The 22,454-nt window shown below is 48.2% G+C and overlaps 1 protein-coding gene across 1 annotated transcript; it reads left to right on the forward strand.

Moving 5' to 3' along the window:
* Positions 1–1,289: 1,289 nt before the first annotated feature.
* Positions 1,290–19,222, forward strand: Cmas (cytidine monophosphate N-acetylneuraminic acid synthetase). The gene is made up of 8 exons (XM_051173316.1): positions 1,290–1,614; positions 8,653–8,795; positions 8,948–9,103; positions 12,517–12,650; positions 14,684–14,778; positions 15,126–15,297; positions 16,138–16,291; positions 18,666–19,222. The coding sequence occupies exons 1-8, from the start codon at positions 1,361–1,363 to the stop codon at positions 18,854–18,856; spliced, it is 1,299 nt and encodes a 432-aa protein (XP_051029273.1). The 5' UTR covers positions 1,290–1,360; the 3' UTR covers positions 18,857–19,222.
* The last annotated feature ends 3,232 nt before the right edge of the window (positions 19,223–22,454 follow it).

Consider the following 22,454-nt stretch of genomic DNA (forward strand, 5'->3'; position numbering starts at 1 on the left):
AGGACCCCAGACGCTCCCTTCGCTCCACCCCAATAAATTCCCTGCCCCAGGATCCCTGTGAGTTCTCCTCCTCCACCCACTGTGTTGAAGGGACCAAGGACCTGAGTTAATACAGTTAACTCGTTAATTGATTAAAGACTCTCTGCTTTTGCATGGGCACAAGTCTCTTGGTGATTTGAGGGTTCAGAATTTGGGCACAACAATCAGACAACTTGATTTTCTTTTCAAGTTTTCTTGGATGGGAACAAGCATGCACTACACTGGAGGGGATTAGTAAGCCAGCAGAGAGTAGCACTGTTGATTGAATTAGCAAAGAGAATGGCCAAGTCCATGGAAGGGGATGATGGCTTAAAATGTTGAGTTTGAGACACCTGCTGAACATTAAAAGGAGGCTTGGTGGGTGGGGGTGGATCAGGAGCATAAGAGAAATTTTAAGGTTTAATATATAAATGTTAAAATTGATTCATAATAGGCACTCCAAGGAATGCACTGAAAAATGAACCTCAATTCCCAAGTGGGGAAGTTCTTTACCTCATTCATTCATTCGTTCGTTCGTTCGTTCATTCATTCATTCATTCCCTGGGAGTGCTGGCTCAGCAAGAATTTGCCTCCTGTTCCAGGCTAGTCTGAGGTATACAGAGAGATCAAGATTATACGGTAGGTAGGTTCAAAAGCTAGCCCAGATCAGAGAGCAAGTCTAAGGACAATGATAATGATTGTAAGAAAAGTGAGGCAGAGAGAGATACACACACACACACACACACACACACACACACACACACACACACACACACACACTGCGGCCGGAGGTTACTGGTAATTTTGTGGTTTGACCGGAAGCAGAGTGGGTTGCTTTTGATTCCCAGGCATATCATTTGTGCAGATGGAGTTCGGAACAGTCAGGCTGGGGCTGAGCAATTCTTTATGGCTAGGGGTTATTGCCCAGTACAGCCCGATTCCTCATGACCACAATGATAATGGGGGCGGGGGCAGTTGGAGAGGGAGAAGAAAGGAGAAGAGGGAGAAAGGAAAGGAGGAGGCTGGGAGGGGGAAGGATGAGCAGAGCAGGACTAATCCTCCTTTATTTTAGAAATCTCCAGACATGACTGCGCGAAGTGCCTCTCCCGCACCTGGGAGAAGGCTCAGCTCGGTCGCTCTTTCTCTGAGCTTGCCAAGCTGGGCCAACCCCGGGGCGAGGGCGCAGCGGACTACAACTCCCGGCGTGCCCCGGGGAGTGGAGGGGCGGGCCGGGCCGCTGGGCGGGGCTTGCAGCTGCCACCGCAGGCGGGCGGTACCGAGTGGAGTCGGCCGGGCCGAGCTCCCGGATGTGGAGCGGTTGGGGCGGCGGCGTGGGAGGAAGATGGACGCGCTGGAGAAGGGGGCCGCCACGTCGGTGCCCGCCCCGCGCGGACGGCCGTCCCGGGGCCGGCCCCCGAAGCTGCAGCGCAGCCGGGGCGCGGGGCGCGGCCTGGAGAAGCCGCCGCATCTGGCAGCGCTAGTGCTGGCCCGCGGCGGCAGCAAAGGCATCCCGCTGAAGAACATCAAGCGCCTGGCGGGGGTTCCGCTCATTGGCTGGGTCCTGCGCGCCGCCCTGGATGCGGGGGTCTTCCAGAGGTGCGCATGTGCGGGAGCGGGGTCCGGGGTCGGGGGTCGGGGTCCCCGGGCCTGACCCTGCTGATGGGCACCTGTCACCTCGCTCCTGTCGGGTGCTGCAAGGGCCGGGTGCGTGAATGGAGTCCACAGTTGGGGCTCTCCAGCCTGGATCTTCCCTCCTCACCTTTGTGGGGGGGGAAAATACTCTAGCAGTGAGACTGTGAGTCAGCACAATGCGGAAAGCTCCCTGCGTGTGTGCGTGTGTGCGAGGTGTGACTGTTTTGTGAGTGTGAACGGCTGGCTTTCGCTTACCTCTTGAACTTTGGCCTCGCTATCGACGGTTTCATTTCTGCATCATTTTGGGCTCCCACCAGATTGATCGGGAGTTACAAGTTGGTGCCATTCATCAAAGGAGGAAGATAAAATCCTTTGCCAAGGATGAATTTGAGTGCACACGCTAACAGCGACCTAATTGTGCTTTTAATTTATTGCTATGGTTTGGATTTTAAGATGATTGATTCTGAAGACTTATTAATTCCCCATATTACGTTGGCAAATTTTCAACCATCCACCTTAATTTAAAACTGAGGTAGCAAAAAGGTGTAAATTTTATTAATTTCCTGTGTTTTTTAACCCAAAGGAGGAACTGGGTGGAGCCGAGCAAATAGATCTGGCATTCCAAAAATAACACGTAACAGGAAGCATGCTAAGGGGAGATAGGGGAGAATTGGGGTTTTGGTTCAGTTCAGTAAACATTTCCAGGGCCCCACTTTTTTGCCACACATTCAAGGAAACAGCAAGGTGGTTCATGCTCAGTTCTATCCCATATGGAGGTCAGGCTTGGTTTTTGTGTTTGTAACCCTCTCAGAATACAGACTGAAAAGGAGTGAGAGGTGTGTATAGGCCACAGTGGTGAAGTAAAATCTCACATTCATGAAAGGGAAGCGAGGTCATATGGGCAGTAGATGGAGAACAAAAGTGTATTTTTATGACTCGGGTCACATGTCAGGAAATGACTTTGTATGGGGATCTGTGAAGGGTAATGGTAGAACTGGAGAGGTGGCCTGGCGCTTGAGGACAGGTACTGGTTTCCCAGAAGACCCAAGTTCAGCCGACAGTGCCATTGTTAGGTAGGCCACAGCTGCCTGCAACGCCAGGAGGTTGGGTACCATTTTGGGGACTCCTGGGCCCTTCCATTCCTGTGCACATATTCACACAATCTAACACAGTCCAATTGATGGAGGAGATGGCTCAGTGGATAGCATGCTTGCCATGCACGCCTGAGAAACAGAGTCTAACTCCCTGAACCCATGTAGAATCCAGGTGAGGGACTGGTGCATCTAGTCACAGCCAGAGGGAAGTGGAGGAAGGAGTGTGCCTGAGGACCCAGGACACGACAAAACACCTGTCCCCAGGTGGAAGGTGATGGCCAGTACTACGACACTCATACCTGCATTCACACAAACATGGACACACATACAAAAAGGGTAAGCCTTTTAAGAACAGTAGTCAGGCTTAAAGACAAAAGGCGAGTCTTTTATTCAGCAAATGCTGTCTGCCTGCTGCTATATGACAGGCACTGCTCCGTCTTGAGCCAGCCAGGGCCAGTCTGTATGGAACTATGACAGGGACAGCCCTGCTACCTGCTCTGGAGCCACCAGCCATGGGCATTGGCCGGGACAGTAAGGCTTATCGGGCCACACTCAGCAGTGGAAGATGGTAGATTGTCACCCGGGTTCCTTCTCAACTGAGGTGCCACTATAAGGCTCATGTGGGCCTCCTGAGGAGCCTGCGTTTAGCTCCAGTCAAGTGGGCACTGGTAGCCATCCTTCTTCATGGTTGTCAATGGCTGGATGACAGCCAGGAGTCAGCAGGCATTCCTGAGCCTTGTAACCCTGAAGAAAGGTGACTGACAAGAGGCGATATGACCAGTTTCCCTTACTCTTTGCAGGCAAGGTTGATGGTTTGGGGAGTGAGGCAAGGTCAACAGTAAAACACACACTTGCTAGACTGTGCCAGGGCCTGTGTTGTCCAAGCCTTTCTCCGTCTCTGGGCTTCCTGGCTGCCATGAGTTGGGCTCCTCTGCTCCCTGTGCCCGCTCCACCATGATACCCTGCCTTACCACAGGCCAGTGTTGGAGCCAAGCAGTCATGGAAAGATCTCAGAGAGTGAGCCAGTAAACCTTTCCTCCAGGTATCATACATCACCATAACACCACAGCCACGCAGCAGGCAGTCATAAGTGTGGTATTGCACAAGATGTGTTATAGTAAGGACCGCAAAGTAGGGCATGGGGGTGGTGGACTCTGTCCCGAGAATCTTCAGTTTCTTGTTTCAGGATAGGTTGTCCCTTTCTGATGTCAAGCTGGGTGTCCTGAGAACCATCGCCTCTGCACACGTGACCATAGTCTCAGGCAGCTTAAGGTCATATTCCTAACTTTTATTCCTTCCTTGTAACATACCCACCTGAGAAGATGCAATACCTCCAGTGGAATGGACCGTTTGTTCTGGGGAAATCATGGTGGGCTCATAGACGCCAAGCCCTCCCTTACAGAGTGAATTTAGGAAGTTTTCAGTTGTAGAAACTCCCTATGACTTCTGTGACCGGAGTCTACAGAGAAGGTCTGTGCCTCCCCCATTCAGGCGAGCTGCAGACATTCTGCAAGGTGGCTTCCCTCAGCCCACATGGAGAGATGAACCTTAGTGGGCATGTGAGGCATTTTCATCCCTAGTGGTGAGGGCAGGCACTTGTTTCTCATCCTCTCCATATGTACTGATTGGTAAGTCCGGACAGACCTTCACGTGGACTGACCATTGAACATCTCTCGGTGTCTCTCCCTTGCCTCCTATTCTTAAAAAATGCTTCTGGCTTTTGGTTGCAGGAGATTGGAGTCTAGTTTCTTCCTGATTGCAGTAACTGTGGCACACCCTTACTAGTTTACTAGTATCTGGGCCTGTTTATTTGCAGCCCTCAAGTTTTCCAGGCTTAGTTGGGTCTTCTCACCTTAAAGCATCCCTGACTCAAACTCAAGCCAGTCGCTGTGTTGAGTACTAGTTCAGTTAGCCGCGCCTCAGGAGCCACTGACAGCCCTTGCGGAATCGTCATAAGGAAGTCTGAAGAACAGTTGCCAAGTGAGAGGAGATTGTTGGTTAAAAACCCAGCGAGTAGTGGCTAGCAGACATTGGAGATGTTGCTTGAAATTCCTGCTTCATGTATTAAACTATGGGGAGCTGGAGAGATAGCTCAATGGATAAACACACTTGCTACCAAACCTGAGAACCTGAATTTGATCCCTGCACACACTGAGGAATTTGTGCCCATACCCCTGCACACTGCATACATAAAGTGGCAAATGCAGCTGCACCTACACAAGCCCCATGAAGACCAATGAGAGCATAGCTTCCCTGTAGCCGTCCTCCAGTCTTGTGGGATGTGAGCTTTGCTGGTGCAGACGGTTGTCTCGTGTTTCTTTACGCTGCCTGGAGGACCTGCAGTAACAGCAGCAATGCGAAGGGATGAGCCCTCTTCCCTAGGCCAGCAGCTTGAGTGTCCAGTTGTGCCCTCTCTACCTAGTGCCGCGTGACGTCACTCTGGTGGTGCCTGCGGTGGGCGTTGTCTTTGGGGACCTGTCAAGATTAACTGCGTAATAGAAGGGGGTAGATAGACAGCACAGCCTCCATCCACCAGGCTCTCTGCCGTTTGCGCCCCAGTTTGGAGCCAGCAGTGTGGGGTGGTAAGGGTGCAGACCATGTGGTTAATAACATCTCCGTTCTGAGCCTGTGTGCTGTAAGAGTGGCTGGTGGTCCATGAATGAAGGAGTGTGGCGGTCCGCCAGTAAAACAGTACAGTCTGAGGGGGAAACACTGCCCTACTCATCCTAGGAAACTATCCAGATCCTCCATTAAAATGTGTAGATTGGGATTGAGCTGGCTTTGTAGGACCCCTGGAGGGCTTCGGAGCACCTTCGCTGCCCGGACACTTAAGTGTGACGATGATGGGCAGCCACTGTGGGCTTTGCAGAACCAGAGGAGACTGGACAGTCAGATGATTTTGTTCAAAGCCATGCTTTGCTCAATTGCACCTGACAGAAGTTAACAGAATGTTTCCAAGTTGCTAAACTCTGCTGCTAAGATGGCCAGCAGTCCCCCCAAAAGGTGGATGGATGATGAGCATGTCCATTAGAAAACTGTTCCTCCAGCTTGGAAGAGTCTTGACTCAAGCATGCGTCGGCAGTGGAGGGAGCAAGTCTGAGAGCAAGTGGATCTTTCGACTCTTGGACAACATAGTGGTGAAAATCAATGTACATTTCAGTTTCTCTCCACAGGCGCCATGGCTGATACTGTGCTGAGTTAGATAGAGTGTGACTTCATTCTAGACTAGAGCCATTGACTTGGACCTTGACATTTGCTCTCCTGGAGTTGTCTTTAGGCATGTCTAGTCATTCTTGTTCATTCTTTAACTTTTGCCCATTTCGCTGACAGTCCTCAACCAAAGACAGAGCAGTCCACCTGGTCCCTCTAGCAGAGAGGCCCGTTGTGTTAAGTGTGTTGTATGTGCTGTGTTACCTGGTCGCTCTAGCAGAGAGGCTCATTGTGTTAAGTGTGTTGTATGTGGTAAGTGTGTTGTATGTGTAAGTGTGTTGTATGTTTAAGTGTGTTGTATGTGGTGAGTGTGTTGTATGGGTTGTTTTGTATGTGGTAAGTATGTTGTATGTGGTGTGTTGTATGTGGTAAGTGTGTTGTATGTGTAAGTGTGTTGTATGTGGTAAGTGTGTTGTATGTGTAAGTGTGTTGTATGTGCTGTGTTCCTGTCCGTGGTGCTGTTGTCACACATCATATACACAGAGCTTCTCGTTTTCTTTCCAGATTAAATGAGACACTGTGCAGTTCTTCATTACCTCTTTCTGTGGCAGGTGACTTAAGTTTATATTCGTATGTCCACCGCCATGGGCTCACCTGCAGTTATGACCATCTGTGTGCTGGAGGACACTGCTCCCAACCCCTCACCGTTTCATCCGTTCATCACAAACAACCCAGTTCTATCAGTCAGCAAGAACTGTAAAGGGTGTGGGGAAGATAAGGCATTAGAAGGAGCATGCTTACTTAACTGGTTCTCATGTCTCTCTCCATGACGGTTTAGCGGGAATTACAGCATTCTGTGGGCGTGCCTTTACTGAAAGGCGGGAGTTTGAGGAAGTAGTCCAGGGGCTCTGTATCAGCTGTCTTACCCCAGGGTCTAGAGTGGTGCCCGGGACAGAATAGATCACAGCAAACATTTCAAGGATAAAAGGATGAGAGAGGGAAGGAAGGGAGGTAAACGGAGAGACTTCTTCTTTTTTACGTTATCTCGCAAACATTTTAAAAAGATCACTGAAAAACCTCCACAGTTGAACGAATGGTCAGTCAGTTGTCTCCGGGAGATGTATGCCTTCATTTGGTTCAGTTTACTAATTTCTGCTACTCCTCCCCCTGCACTTGCATTTTCAGAACCCAGTGCAGGTGCTTCATTGGCGTGTCCCTTGGTTATCCACTGTTGTCACCAAATATTTGCAGTGCAGAAGAAATCATGAGCTCATTTGCTTTGCACCAAGTGGTATGAGCCCGTGTTGAGACTTGAGCACTAACCTATAACCAAGCGTCTTGTTTACCAGGCTTTGAGGGGAAAAAAAAAGTGAGGGTTTATTGACTATCTGTAACAAATCTTTCTCTGTCCTGCCAGCCAGCACTCAGATAATGACGAGGAGACTTCTTACACTCAGCCTTACCTTAGGCTTGTTTCAAACTAGCTCTGACAACTTAAAGTAACCCATTTCTATTCATCTATGTGCTGCTACGTGGCTCATGACTTCTGCAGCTCCTCCTGCATGTCCTGCTTCCTCTCTGTCCAGCTGGCGACTCTACCTTTCTTCTTTCCGGAGCTCTGTCTGTCTGGAAGTCCTACCTATACTTCCTGCCTAACTATTGGCTGTTTAGCTTTTTATTAAACCAATCACAGTGACATGTCTTTACTCAGTATAATCAAATATCTGGCAACATTTATCCTTTTATTTAAATCCTCAGTTGTGTGCTCTTGTGTGTTTATGGTGTGTGTGTGTGTGTGTGTGTGTGTGTGTGTGTGTGTGTGTGTAGGGGGGGGTTGCACAAAGGCCAGAGGAGGATGTCAAATGTCCTCCAACATCACTCCCTACCTTATTCTATGTCATTATTAAAGCATTGCAGTTCAAGTAATATGTACATCTTCTATTTCTAGAAATGGGAATTTATGAAGGTTCAGAAAACAGGACTGCAGTAGAGACAAGTTTGTCCCTACAGAGAAGCATTTTGCTCTTTGTCTTGGCCTTACAGAATCAAACAGGCGTCTGTGTGCTGTGGTGATTCCAGGTAGACATTCCCAGCCAGAGCAGTCATGGTCTATCTAATCAGTGGGTGTTGCTCAGGAATCCACTGCTCACTGTTTTAGACATAAAAATGGACTTTTCTGATCACTGTGAACCCAGATCTGGATATTTACTCTCTTCTAAACTTAAAACTATTTCAGTTAAGCCAAGTCCAGTTTATTTTTACACATATATTAGTCCTGTATGTGTGATATTTTGGGTTTACATTGGCAATACAAAGCAGAATCACCTTCAACTTTATTTGACCTCTGGTGCTATCTTGCTTAGTCTGTGTCCATCTTAAAAATACTCAGTTCATAGTTCATTTTTTCCTAGTTTATAGAAATAGAATCTAGAGCTAGCTAAGAAATGGTTTGTGTGGCTTGCATATTTTTCACTGTTTTGACCCTTTTTGGTTTTGTTTGTTTTGTTGGTGGGTTTTTGAAACAGGATCTGCATATGCAGCACTGACTGGCCTGGAGCTCAGGGACACGCCCACCGCCACTCCTACCCTGAGCCTTGAGGGTCCTGGCATGCACCACAACACCTAGATTAAATTCGCTCTAATTGTACAGAAGCTTTCCCAACACCAAGCTGTGTGCCTTGATGCAGAGCTCTGTCTTACTGTTGACAGTCTCTTCTGGTGATTTTGTTGTTTAACTGTCTTTTTACTGTCTGAACAGTGTATGGGTTTCAACAGACCACGATGAAATTGAGAATGTGGCCAAACAGTTTGGTGCACAGGTTCATCGAAGAAGTTCTGAAACGTCCAAAGACAGCTCTACCTCACTAGACGCCATCGTAGAATTCCTTAATTATCACAATGGTATGAGTTTGACTATTCAGTTTAAATTATATGTGATCTGTACCTGTGTTTACCATTTCCCACCCCTGGGTTAACATCTCATTTAAGATCTCGGTATCATGTGATCACCGGGACTGTGGGTGTTTGATGTCTCTTCTTTGTTTTGTCTTCAGAGGTTGACATTGTGGGGAATATCCAAGCCACATCTCCGTGTTTACATCCCACCGACCTCCAGAAAGTTGCAGAAATGATTCGAGAGGAAGGATATGACTCTGTGTTCTCTGTTGTGAGGCGCCATCAGTTTCGATGGAGTGAAATTCAGAAAGGAGGTAACCCAGCTCATCGTATGGGGTCAGGCTTTGTTTTGCTTTATGGATGGGCACCATTAGCAGTAGGGAGAGCTAAGGGGCAGTGAGAGGGCTTGGCGCACAGCTGCAGCAGGCAGATTGCTCCAGTCCAGACCTTGTTAGGGAGCAAAATGGAAAAAGCCAACTTAGCTCAGCCTCCCGCTCTTTGGACACCCCAGCCTCTGTCTCTGTTAGTTGGCGAAGCAGACATGGCAGGTTTTAGGTCAGCTCTTTTTGTGTTGCTTCTTGGCCTGTCAGATGAGCGCCAGACCGCCCCAGCCCTCCATACTGCATTAGTGTAGCGCTTCCACAGGGGATCCTGAAGTCGAGTGTTGAGGGTGACAGATGCACAAGCGATTGCCATACATCTGAAAGAAGTTGAGAAGGCCTGAGTAAGCGCCTCCAGCACCCAGCACCCAGCACCCAGCGTGAGTGCCGGGGACTGCTGTTTTAACTTTTCCTGGGCTGTGCCCCTTTGGAGCCCCCCAGGAAGCAGAATGCTGCTGGTGGGTGGCGTCTAAACCAGGCTGGCAACAGCTGGGCTCCATGGCATGTCTTGTTTATAGAATCATAGCTGCTAACTGTCAGTTGCACAATCAGTACATCACAGGTTTTCTGTGACATTTTCTACCCTTGTTGCATAGATGCGCATGTCCGACATGGTCCCTGCCGTGCTAACCATGCCAAACTCAGACGTCCCTTGAAAGTAGGAATGCACATTGAGGGGATGGCTTGGTGAGGGAAGCATTTGCCACACCTCTGAGCCCCAGCACCCTGGTCCCCTGTGTAAAAGATGAGTGGGCGTGGCAGCCTCCTGTAGACAGAGACCGGATTCCTGGGAAAGTTGGTCGGCTAGCCTCATCAGTCTGCAAGCTCTGGGTTTCATAGACAGACCCAGCTGCACAAAATGAAGTACAGAGAGCTGTAGGAAAATGCCTGAGGCGAATGTCGGGCCTGCACTCCCACTCACCACCCCCACATGCACACACATGTGTGACATCATAGCCCTGTGTACACAGTTTAGTGTGAATTAGGGGTTACAGTGTCTTGCTAAGAATCTTACACTTACTGCTCATGGAGATGGGATGATGGTTGTTTTCTTCTGGCATTTAAAAACTGCTTTCCGAAGCGCAGTCATGAAGATATCTTCTGTCATCCACATTTTTATCAGCAATACAGCCACCATCCTCATGTTTCTTTCTCCAAATGTCATCATATCTTCCTCGGATCGCTCTTAAGCATCTCTGTGTCTTCTCTCCCTGTGTTGTGTGGCGAGGTTTTCTTAGTTCACCCTGCAGAAGGCTGTCTCAGACGCTGGCCTTGGGATGTTTCTCTACAGTGTCTTCTCCGTCCTGTTTCTGGAATCCACTCTGAGTTTCGAGTGGTTTCTGGTTTGTGTTTCTCAGTCTGCTGTGTTCTCATATCTGCTTACTCTTGAGCAATCCCAGCTGGCCTTAGCGTGCTAACCATGTCTACAGCCAGTTTTAGCTGTGACTTACTTCAGGGTTGTTGTTGTTTTCTAGTCTGGATATTTGAGTTCGTTTTTTAGGAATTCCATTCCCTGTTGAAATTTCCATGCTTATCTGGTTTCCGTATCTTTTAATATCTTGGGCATATTTATGGCGGTCATTAGAAAGTTCTTGATTCAAGTTCCAGCGCTTCTTGTCCTTCTCACTTAGTCAGTTCTCCTACTGTTTGTCCTCTTGAATGTGACCTTCCTGCCCCTGCTTCCCCGTGTGCCTCATGGTGCACACTCCTGCCGTAGACATTGGGACCCACATTTTCCTTCAGAGGGGACTTAGCCCCATCTCTATGAGACACAGGGTTACGCGGCTGACGACAGTGGTCCAGTAAGAAGTTGTACTAGACTCACAGCAAATCCAGTCACTGCTGGGTGTGGGTGCCGGTTACGGGAAGATCCTGTCGGTACAGTTGGCTCCCAGGCAACCACTGCAGGTAGGGCGGAAGACGCCATCACACAGTGCCGGGAGGACAGGAGAGGCCCCTTCTCCAGCCCGTCTGCTCGCCCCCTGTGTAGGGCACGGTAGCGGGAAGAACTGGTGCCAGTTATGTCCCCTGCACCTGACAGGCTGTGCACACGTCCGTGAGCTGGAATCTTCCCTCAGGTCTTCCTGCGGCTGACTCCTCCGCTTGTGCCAGTCACCTGCCCGTGCGCCACATAAAGAGCCTCCCAGGAGAGGCTCGCCCTGCGCCACCTTGTTGAGCCCCTGGATTTAGCTGCCTAACCCGTCCTCTGTTGCAGGCACCCCGAAGGCAGAGAGCTCCCTCTACTACAGTCTCCAGCAGCTCGTAAACTGTGTTGCCACTACATGTTCAAACATATTTGCTGAATTCCCCTAACTTATGTCAGACACGAGTCGGATGGCACAGGACATGGTTAGTGAGAAGGGGGTAAAGGTCAACCATGGGAACCTTCACATACGGTGCTGACAGCCCAAAGTAAAAACCCTGAAGCAACACCAACGTGTACATGTATGCATACTTCAACACATACACACATGCATATACCCCCCCCCAATATACACATGTGTGCATGTGTGCCGGAACACATCTTCATACCCAGAATCAGGGGAAATCCAATGAGAGGGGAAGGGACTCTCCATGTTACTAACAAAAACTTCACTGTTCCATCCATTATACTCATTAATGTTGACACTGCTGAGCTTTCATTATCAATATGATAAATATTTATTTTGTGCTTCATATATTTTAACACCAAATAAAAACATTCACATATTTCCACTGGTGTAAAGCTTTGATATGGGCTGGGAGTGTAGTTCAGCTGGCAAAGTACTTGCCTAGCATGAAGTTCAAATCAGCACTGCATAACACTGGGCGTGTTGGCACGTGACTGTCACATTATCTCATCACTCAGGAAGCGGAACCAGGAACTTCAGAAGTGTAAGGTTATACTTGGCTGATCAGGGAATTTGAGGCCAGCCTGCATTAGATGAAATTCAAAAACAAGACCAAAAAACCTTCGCTGATATAACGGGAAAGTCCTTAGTTTTCTGATAATTCTGTGAAAGTACTTTCTAACCTTGTTAGGTAAATGTGCCACACTTATTTCTGAGGCTGGAAATAATGAGTAACAGACAAAAGAGGTCAAGTGTAGGATGATACTTTGTGACAAGTCCCAGTCCTTGGGAGCTCTTCAAAGGTTGCCTGCACGCCCTCCAAGCCACAGTACTTTATAAATGCCTTAAACCTGAATTTCTCTGAATTCCTTCATGAAATGCTTTCTCTGATATAACCATTTAAAGGGGATACAGATCATTAGGGATGTTAGCATTCTGAGGGATTTTATTTGTGCTTTTACTAAGTGAACGGTGTCTGTTCTGAGTAATGTAGACTACTGTAGCTTTTGCTTTTAGTTCGTGAAGTGACCGAGCCCCTGAACTTGAATCCAGCTAAACGGCCTCGTCGACAAGACTGGGATGGAGAGTTATATGAAAACGGCTCATTTTATTTTGCTAAAAGACATTTGATAGAGATGGGTTACTTACAGGTTCGTATACTCATTTTATACAACTCTTCAAACCCTTCTGTGTTGTGCTTGGAGTTCTGGGAGAGAAGCTTGGCTGCACCGTCTGCAGAGGAAAGGTGGGGTTATCATCTCACTGCTGGCCCTGCTGCTTTACCCTCAAGGCGATCGTGAGAATTCACAGTCAGTACCTGTGGAGTCTGTTCAGTTGAAAACTGAGCTAGGAATGGGGTAAGGGCCGAGAGCTGACGGTGTCCTGCTGTCCACATCGGTTGTTTGTTGTCCACGCTGCGCTGCGTCACAATTAGATTGTGGCTGTGTGGTTAAATGATTCCTACTACTTTAATACAGAAAACAACCCATTCGGTGGACCTAGGAGAGCTCTGGCCTGCTCTTCTGAGTCCTCCTGTGTGACCTTGACTGTACTGTTCTGTGTGCATGCTCGCTGCCCTTGTTTGAACGAGAGGATTGATTGGCAGACTCTCGTTCTTAGAGCCTGTGTGGCTGCATCACACTGGAAGATCGCTGGTTTTCATTACAGCTGCTGCTGCGCTCAGTGTGGGCTGTGGGAACACTGTGCTGCCTACAGCCGTCTGCACAGCCGCCCGGGAGCGTGGCCATTCCTACCCCGCTCTGGAGAGATGATGACTGTGGCTCACACATTAGGCTCACACATTAGCAACGCTGGCCGCTCTTCCAGAGGACCCAGGTTCAGTTCCCAGCCCCCATGTGGCAGCTCTCAACCATCTGTAACTCAGTTCTAGGAGATCAGCACCTTCTCTGGCCTCCTTGCACACTGTGTATTTTTGCTAACAAAACACAAAACATATTCTATATACTTAAAAATCAAAACTTTGACAAATGAAACAATTTGAAACAGAAACACTACTGCTGAGACATAGGTCCTTATTTTACTAAAAGAGAAACAAAACGGGGAGCATGGGTCGTGGATGCAGGGATGCAAGGAGCAGGGCATCGGTTTGGTGGGTAAAGCACTTACACACAACTGTGAGACTGGAGGTCAGATCCGCAGAAGTCACTGAGTGCCTGGCGTTCATGGGGGCCCCAAAAGGTGAGCGTGGGCATCCACTGGGCAAGCTGGCTGGCTAGTCTTTAGGTCAGTGCATAGGTAAACAAACTGGTCCTTCAGTTACATTGTAGTGTTCGGGTTAGTTCTCACACACAGGTACCGCCCCCCCAACAGACACAGACACAGACATACACACAGACACACACACAGACACACACACACACACACACACACAGACACACACACACAGACACACACATACAGACACAGACACACACACAGACACACACACACACACAGACACACACACACAGACACACACACACAGACATACACACAGACACACACACACAGACACACAGACACACACACACAGGCACACACATACAGACACAGACACACACACAGGCACACACACACACACACAGGCACACACATACAGACACACACACACACACACGCACACACACACACACTTCCCCTGCCAGCCTTCGCTTTTCTGTAGGACAGCTGCAGTCTAGTCCTTCCCAAACGTGTGGAGAAAAATTGTTTCTCACAGTAACACGATTGTGAGACCGTTTCTAAAATGAAGTTTCCCCATAATTGACCTGGTCATTGAAAGGGCACCAGGAATGGCTTTTCTCTTGCCCTGTGCCCAGACACTGCCTCAGCCTTGACATGCACAATGCACCTGCACCCTGAGACGGGCTGTGTAGCAGTAGCTGCAAGTGCCCACCCCAGCCCTGGCCTGGGAACAGAGACAGCATGCTGCCATCAGATGATGAGGGGGGACTTCAGAGGGAAAGCGGCAGCTCTCAGGCTCCTCAGGAAGCTTGGTCAGAGTGTGACCGGAGGGCGTCTCTGCCGTCTCCTAAGACAGATCTGCTTAAAGGGAAAGAGGGAACTTGAAAACTCGTTTGGTTTGAACTTTTGTTTTCAGAGTAATCGCCATGGGTTTGTGCTGCTTTCCTGGATTATCTGTTTGCCCAATAATGAAGAACACTCACATCATTTCTGTCGTCTTCAGGGTGGAAAAATGGCATATTATGAGATGCGAGCTGAACACAGTGTGGATATCGATGTGGACATTGATTGGCCGATTGCAGAGCAAAGAGTTTTGAGGTAAAAGAAGGGGAAAAAGCCTGTAGTAGCCATGGGGACCAGGGCGCAGTGCTGTCTTTAGCATGTTGAACTAGCCTTGTAGACACTGATTTGAGATAGTCTTTGGGCTCAGTCTCCTCAAGTGGGAGGTGTGCATATAAAACACACCGGTAATGACTTTGTAAGCTGGGGGAGGGGTGCTCAGTCTGACTAAGCAGCGTGTTCTCTCGCTGTCCGCAAAGCATGCAGTGAGGTGAATTTGCAGAGTACTGTGTGAGTGATGGGCGCTGCTGTCGCTGCCCAGGGCCAGGTGACAGTGTGAGGGACATTGGGTTTGTACTCAGCAGCTCTGTCTTGCTTTCTTTTAGATTTGGCTATTTTGGAAAAGAGAAACTAAAGGAGATAAAGCTTTTGGTTTGCAATATTGATGGATGTCTCACCAATGGCCACATTTATGTATCAGGAGACCAAAAAGAAATAATCTCTTACGATGTGAAAGATGCTATTGGCATAAGCTTGTTAAAGAAAAGTGGCATTGAGGTATGTGCTCCCTGAATGCAGCAGCTTGTACAAGAGTAGATTCAAGGCCAAAGAGCAGCCCAGTGTTTAACACGCTCTAAGTTCTACTACTTACGCAAAGTTTTTGAAGTACTACTTGGTATATGCCTAAAAATCTCTGACACTAGGAAGATGAAATTGGGCTTTTCAAGTTTGTTAATATCTCCTGTCTAATCACACTGTAAACACACTTCTTAATTTTCCCTAGGACCTTGGAACAAGAAACGCTTCCTTAATTTGTGCTGGCAACTAGAAAGGGGCACACGCTTTGTAGACTTTGTGATTACAGCCTATTCATGTGAATTAAATTGTTAATTGAAAATAAATTAATGTATAGGTGTATTTCTTAAAGCAAAGGTTAGGCCAGGCCCTGGTGACGCAGGCCCTGAATGGAGCTACTAGGGAGCCCAGACAAGAAAATCGGGAGTTCAAGAACTGATTCAAGATAAAACGTGAGAAGGGGCCCGGAGATGTAGTCAGGGGTAAAGCACGCGCCTAGCGCGCTTTCTGATACCTTGGGTCTGATCCACAGTTTGGGAGGGAAAAGGTTAAGTAATTACAGTTCACTAGGATTTTGCTATGTGGTGCTTTACAGCACGAGGTAGATGTTCCTCCTGAGCAGTTGACTACTGACTGGGAGAGGCTGTGTGTCACCCGGCAAATAGGCTTTAGCAGTCAAGCATGCTTTGTGTTGCAGTTGAGTTACAAATGGCCCTTCAGAAGGCCAGAGGACCACTCGTTTGTGACTGGAGTCGCCACAGCTTGACTTGTCACCAAGCCCGGCTTTGTCCCTCCTTTCTGACAGCGTTGCTTCAATTGCAGGTGAGACTCATCTCAGAAAGGGCCTGCTCCAAGCAGACACTCTCTGCCTTAAAGTTGGACTGCAAAGCGGAAGTGGGTGTGCCAGACAAGCTGGCCGTCGTGGATGCATGGAGGAAGGAGATGGGTCTGGGCTGGAAAGAAGTGGCCTATCTCGGTGAGTTATTTGCCCGTCTGCTTACCCTGTCAGAATAACCTCGAGGAAAAGTCTCACATGACCATAGGGACGTGGAAGTCTCTTAAACTGCAGACCAGAGTATCACATTACAACAGTCTGGGCCAGTGGGTGATGGCAGTCACTGCCAAGTCTGGTGACCAGAGTTCAGCCCCCAGAATACATGAGTTAGAAAGAGAGAACTGCCCTTTGAAAGGTACCCTACCCTTTAACCTCACTGGGTTAGGTCGGCACATGCTCACTCCCCCCCCACACACACACACAAATAATTAAATACCATTGAAGCGGCTGTTCTGGAGGTTACCTGGACAGTGTGTGTCAGAATAGTCTAGTGGGATGTTCCAGCACGTACTGTGGAGTCATGCTGTATGTCCTCAGTAAGCTGACATGTCAGGAGAACATGGTTTTTAGGGCTGCTACAGAGATTAATACAATCTAGGCAAAGCACCTGGAGTTTCTGGTGCATGAGAACAGTTTTTACTCTTTGCTTTTTACTACAAATTCCCATTTTAAGAAAGAAATTGGGGTAATTTGCCAATGATAGAGAGGAAGAATCCACGTAAGTTGCTGAAGAGTGCCGAGCATACACAGTGGATGCTAAGCAGCCATTTAGGGATGTGCTGACATTTGTGTTATTGGCATGTTCAGATTGTCTGCGATTTCCTTGTTGACCTTAAGCAGATATGCTTAGTGGGTCCCTACAGTGTGCAGGCAAGGAGCTAGCTGCTAGAACCGTAAGCTTTGTGTGCACAGAGATGACAGCCCCATGATCTCAGCCTTGTAAATACCAAGGTGGACTAGTTGCTAAGGTGCATAATAACTACAGATCATGCATGAAATACATATGAGCAAATCACAGCTGTGCCCACCGTCCACGTGATACACAGGACCCTTGCTGTGCCCACCACCCATGAGGCCTCAAAGAAACTTTCATATGACTGACTTTACATATTCATAATCAACAAACTAGAGAAACAAAGAGCGAAAAGGCTGGACATTGTGTAGGAATGTGTCATTTATATAGGCAGAGGCCTAGAGTCAGATTCGCGAAGTCATTGGCAAAGGGGTAGTGGTGATCGTGCAGGGAATCATCATTTGTGTTTACAAAAATGTTCCTTTAGTGGATGTGTACAGCTTGTACAAGGGCAAAAACAAAATCTTAGAATACTTCCTAAGTTTTTACTCAAAATGTGAGCACTGTTTCAAAAGGACACATAACTGTGTAAATGTGTAAGAGCACATTCCAGTGCTGGAGAGAGGGCTCAGGGGTTGAGAGGCCTGGCTGTTGGCTCTGGGAGCCCAGGTTTCCTGCCACCCACACGGCCATTCACAACCGTCTGTGAACTCCAGTTCCAGGGGATCCAGCCCCCTCTTCAGGCCTCCACGGGCACCGAACAAACATGGTGTACAGACATACGTGCAGGCAAAGCACTCATACCCACAAAATCTAAAAATAAATCTTGTAAAATGTCTTAACAATATTAGTGCTGTACCGGGCATGGAGGTGTGTGTCTGTGGCCCCGGCATGGAGAGGCGGGAGTGTTGCAGGTTCAAGCTTGCAGCTCAACAACTGTCATAAGAAAAATGTAAAGACAGGACTGTGAGTAAGTGACTGAGGGAGAAGACAGCTGACCTTGACCCTGTCCTCTATGCCAGTGCACACCCACACACACACACACACACACACACACACACAGAATGGCAAGTTTTGAGACAGCTGGCAATTTTTGATCATGTAACAGTTACTAAATGGTTTTAAGGAATCAGTATTTATTATATGAGTTTGACAATATTGTGTTAGTATGATAACTGTATTTTCTATTAGATATAAATGCTTAAAAGTTTGGGGATAAAGGCCAGGAAGTGGTGGCACACACCTTTAATCCCAGCAGTCAGGAGGCAGAGGCAGGTGGATCTCTGTGAGTTCCAGGACAGCCTGGGATACACAGAGAAGCCTTTCTTGGAAAAATAGAATAAAGTCTGGGGCTAAAGTCTTCTGGGAATCCCTCCCACACTCTACCTCCAAGAAAACCAGGGTATGGGGCAGAGAAAGAGAAAGTGATTTACTAATTTGAAACTGATAATTAGTACACATGACACCTGGAACCCTTGCATACATTTCAAGTTTCCCTTGAGGTTATCGTTTGTAACTCAGGCAGAGTCCCCGATAGTTACACTCCGCAGTAGGCAAAGGATATACTTCACTCTCCCTGCATAGCTGGTACGAGGAGTGGTTTCGCTGTGTGAGTGTGGTCCCTGCTGCCGTGCCCTCGAACCCAAGGGGTGTGGTTTGCATCATTTAGCTAGAACATTCTGTGTCTCTTTCCTACTTGAATGGTGTTCATGTTGCTTGCAGGCAATGAAGTATCGGATGAAGAATGCCTGAGGAGAGCGGGCCTCAGTGCTGTTCCTGCCGATGCCTGCTCCGGGGCCCAGAAGGCTGTGGGGTACATTTGCAAATGCAGCGGTGGCCGAGGAGCCATCCGGGAGTTTGCAGAGCACATTTTCCTCCTCATAGAAAAGGTTAATAACTCATGCCAAAAATAGAAATGAGTGTCGCGTGAGGGAAGCAGGCTTGGCTTTTGTTTTGATCACATCCCATGGTGTAATTTGCAGACTTGTGATCTGATTTGTGAGATACCTGACTCTTTTCAAAGAGTTTCTCAAATCATTGTTGCAGAACCCACAAGATAATTATGTCTGCCTTCCTCTGGTAAGGGAATTACTGAGGGATCAATCTAGTGTTCCTCAGACTTTTAGTAAATGCAAGTCAGACATCAGAAACAATCGATTTTGTGTTGTACCCTGTCAAACTGTTTGTGTGGTTTTAATGATGCTGGGGTTTTATTTATTTTAAGGCAGTGTGTCTGATAAGACACACTCTATGTTGATTAATAAAGTTCACAAACTTGATGAAGTTTTGTTCTATAGGATACACTTCCGTTAGCACTAGCTGTGCAGTCTCAGAAACTAGCGACCGGACACCAACCATGATACATGTGACCGTGCTTTGTATGTGCACACAGGGAGCACACGCGCACGCGCACACACATAAATGCAGAGATCTAAATGTATTCATGTCTTTGCCTGTCCTGTATGAGTTACAGGAGGCAGAATGAACCATTGGCAGCCAGAAGTAATGCTACCTCCATATACTAAACTCGGCTTTCACGGTGGCCCTGTGGCCAATGCAGCTTGTCCCCACTGGATTCCAAGAACGAGGCATCAGCTCAAATGTAGACACGTAACAAATAGTAAACGTTGCTTACAGAGCACTTACAGCTCTTCCCACCACCCACTCACATTAGTGATGACGAGAAGTTGGTCCTTCATCCCTGTTGCAGGCAGCAACTCCGTCACCGTGGGTGTGCAGGTCTGAGTCTGTCCCGAGAAGGCTCCATCGCCATTTCCTTGCCCTTGACCTACCTTGGCTCTTGACTTTGATTCTCCGGCCTCCCCAGGGCTCCCACCCGAGTTTTCAGCCCTAATCTCAGCACGGGTGTGCCAGCTGGAGCCACCGGGCTGTATTGTGAGCCCTGGTTCTGCCACACACTTGTCACAGACTGTCCATGCCTTGGACTGCGTGCGTGAGGTCACTAACCCACTTTGTCATGTGGCAGTGTGGTGGCACATGCTAAGCACGTGGGAGTTCAGTGTCATAGTGGAACTGTGTCTCAAAACAAATAAGGAGAGTCGAGAAAGCTTGCCTCAGTTTCTCCTCTGTGCCTGTTCACACAACAAGGGTTGAGTCTGATGCTGCCAGCCCCACAGCCTTTAGATTTTTCTAGGTCCTTTGCTATCTTTTGTAAAATCTTCTAGTGACTACATGCTAACCCCGGGGGTTGGGGGGGGGGGGAACTGCCTCAGTTCAGACGCTGGCCACAAGCTCCCCCCAGTTACTGTGGGTGATCCCATTGAGTCAAGGCTTTGTATTACTTCTCCATAGAGCCCCTATTTAGCCTGTTGTCAAGTTGCACACATATGAGCATGAACTCAGATGCACCGTCCCTCAGGAACTACTGTGTGAGGAAATAAAGGTTTACACTAGGGTCCTTGTTCCAGGCACCCACACTCTGTACCAGATGGTAGTGCAGATAAAAACCCTGGGCAAGAAGACGCTGTGTGCTCACCTGTGGCAGGCAAGAGCTCACCCCAATCCTCCTGACAGACAATGAAAGTAATGCTTCTGGAGCTTGACTGAACTCACCCAGAGAACCTCAAACTTCCCAAGCAGTTGCAACCAGATGCCATGGATGAGGCACGTTAGTAGTATCTGGTGCGGGAGGTCACGTGTGGGACCACAGTGTGAGAGACACCGGGGTGGAGGCAGGCGGTGCTGGCAGAGGTGCCAGTTGGCTCCTACAGGATCTGGGAATCTAAGCAAGGAAACCTCCTTGGCCATGGCAGAGGAGGAAGACGGCCACCGGGACCTCCTTTACTTTCTTCTCCCTAGTAAGACTACTCTAAGGCGAAGGCCCTTTTCCCTCAGCTCAGGAGAACCCATAGTGAGCAGGAAAGAAAGCATCGAGGGGGCAGACTGGGACACCACAGGGACAGAACCGGAACCTGGGAAGAAGTCCCGGCCTCCACTCTTTCTTCTGGTTGAAGGAAGTGTGTCATGCTTTTATTTATTTGCAATTTTTAAAGAAGAGTTTATAAAATATTTGTTCCTCTCATACCCCAGCCACAGTTTCTCCTCCCTCCACGCTTCCCAGTCCCCTCCCACCCCGACCCCCAGATCCACTCCTCCGTTTCCTTCCAGAAAAAAACTAGACCTCCCAGTGCTATCAAATGAGCTACAGTAAGACTAGGCACAAAGCCTCCTGCCAAGGCTAGACAGGAATCCAGTCACAAGAGTGACCCTTTCAAAGTAGTGGGGGATACAGAGCCCGAACCCCATCTTCTGTAACAGGGAAAGCCTCCAGCAGTGGCACTGGAACACAGAAAACCTTCAGCCTACAAACTGTCTGGCCTGCAAAATGGCATAATGCTGGCAAAGAACTTGTGGGAATGGCCAACCAACTTGAGGTATAACAAGGCCAGGGCCACCAGAGGGAACCCACGCCTGACAACTCCTGGATGGCTTCCATTCCACACTTCATACATTCACCAAGTCTCCAGTAAAGAGCACTCTCTCTCTCTCTCTCTCTCTCTCTCTCTCTCTCTCTCTCTCTCTCTCTCACACACACACACACACACACACACACACACACACTCACACACACTAATTTGTAAAACAGACTTCCTCTTGGGAAGAACGAAAGAAAATTCCAAAGCCACAGACAAGGACCCTGGAGGAATTTGGTTTACAACTACAGTAAAGCTATAACCCACCTCCCAGCAAGACTGGCACAAACCTTTCTACTAAGAACATATTGTCACTGTCCCTAAAACCCAGTTTTTCAGAACGAAATAACAAGTCTTAGCAAAAGGCAAGAAATAGCTACATTTGAAGAAACAAAACGATCATGGAACCCACACTCAGGTATGACGTGGATGCTTCTATTTCCCATTTAGAAGAGCTGTGACTTGATGCAAACAGATGATGAAAGGCCAGATAAGTAATGTCCGTAGAGATACAGAAACCAAAGATGGAATAGACTGGCCATGATGGCCGGTGCCTGTAATCCAAACTCAAGGCTAGCATGGGCTGCATTAGTTAAGAGCCAACCCCACTACCAACACCAAAAACTTAGTCAAAAGAAAATACTAGAATTCAAAGACATCATGACAAAATCTCTACCCAGCATATGTAGGAATCTAAGCAAACGGACAGGCCAGGAGAAATAAATGCATGAAGCAAGAACCTCCCCAGATTGATAGAAAACCTTGGAGGAATCTTCAGGCAGCGGGAGAACACGGAAGAGAGAAGATTATTGCAGGTTTGCTTCATGGAAGCCAGAGCAGTGCTGTCTAATGTCTGAATGCTAAAAGAAAATCACTGCTAACCTCAATTTCTACAGCCAGTGGAACTTTCCTTCAAGGGTAAAGACAATAAAAGGTGCTCACGGACCTGGAGAGATGGCTCAGTGGATGGGAGCCCAGACTGCCCTTCCAGAGGACCCAGGTTCAATTCCCCACCTGCATGGCAGCTCACAACTGTCCGTAACTCCAAGATCTGACACACACAGACACACATGCATGT

Source organism: Phodopus roborovskii, unplaced genomic scaffold (assembly GCF_943737965.1).
Source record: "Phodopus roborovskii unplaced genomic scaffold, PHOROB, whole genome shotgun sequence".
NCBI lineage: Eukaryota > Metazoa > Chordata > Mammalia > Rodentia > Cricetidae > Phodopus > Phodopus roborovskii.

What these genes read in the sequence shown, in the direction of transcription:
- Cmas (XM_051173316.1), top strand. Translation starts at nt 1,361, where the DNA reads ATGGACGCGCTGGAGAAGGGGGCCGCCACGTCGGTGCCCGCCCCGCGC. An exon ending in GAGTGAAATTCAGAAAGGAG is followed by an intron (nt 9,104 to 12,516) that starts GTAACCCAGCTC and finishes TTTTGCTTTTAG; the next exon opens with TTCGTGAAGTGACCGAGCCC. An exon ending in GAAAGAAGTGGCCTATCTCG is followed by an intron (nt 16,292 to 18,665) that starts GTGAGTTATTTG and finishes TGTTGCTTGCAG; the next exon opens with GCAATGAAGTATCGGATGAA.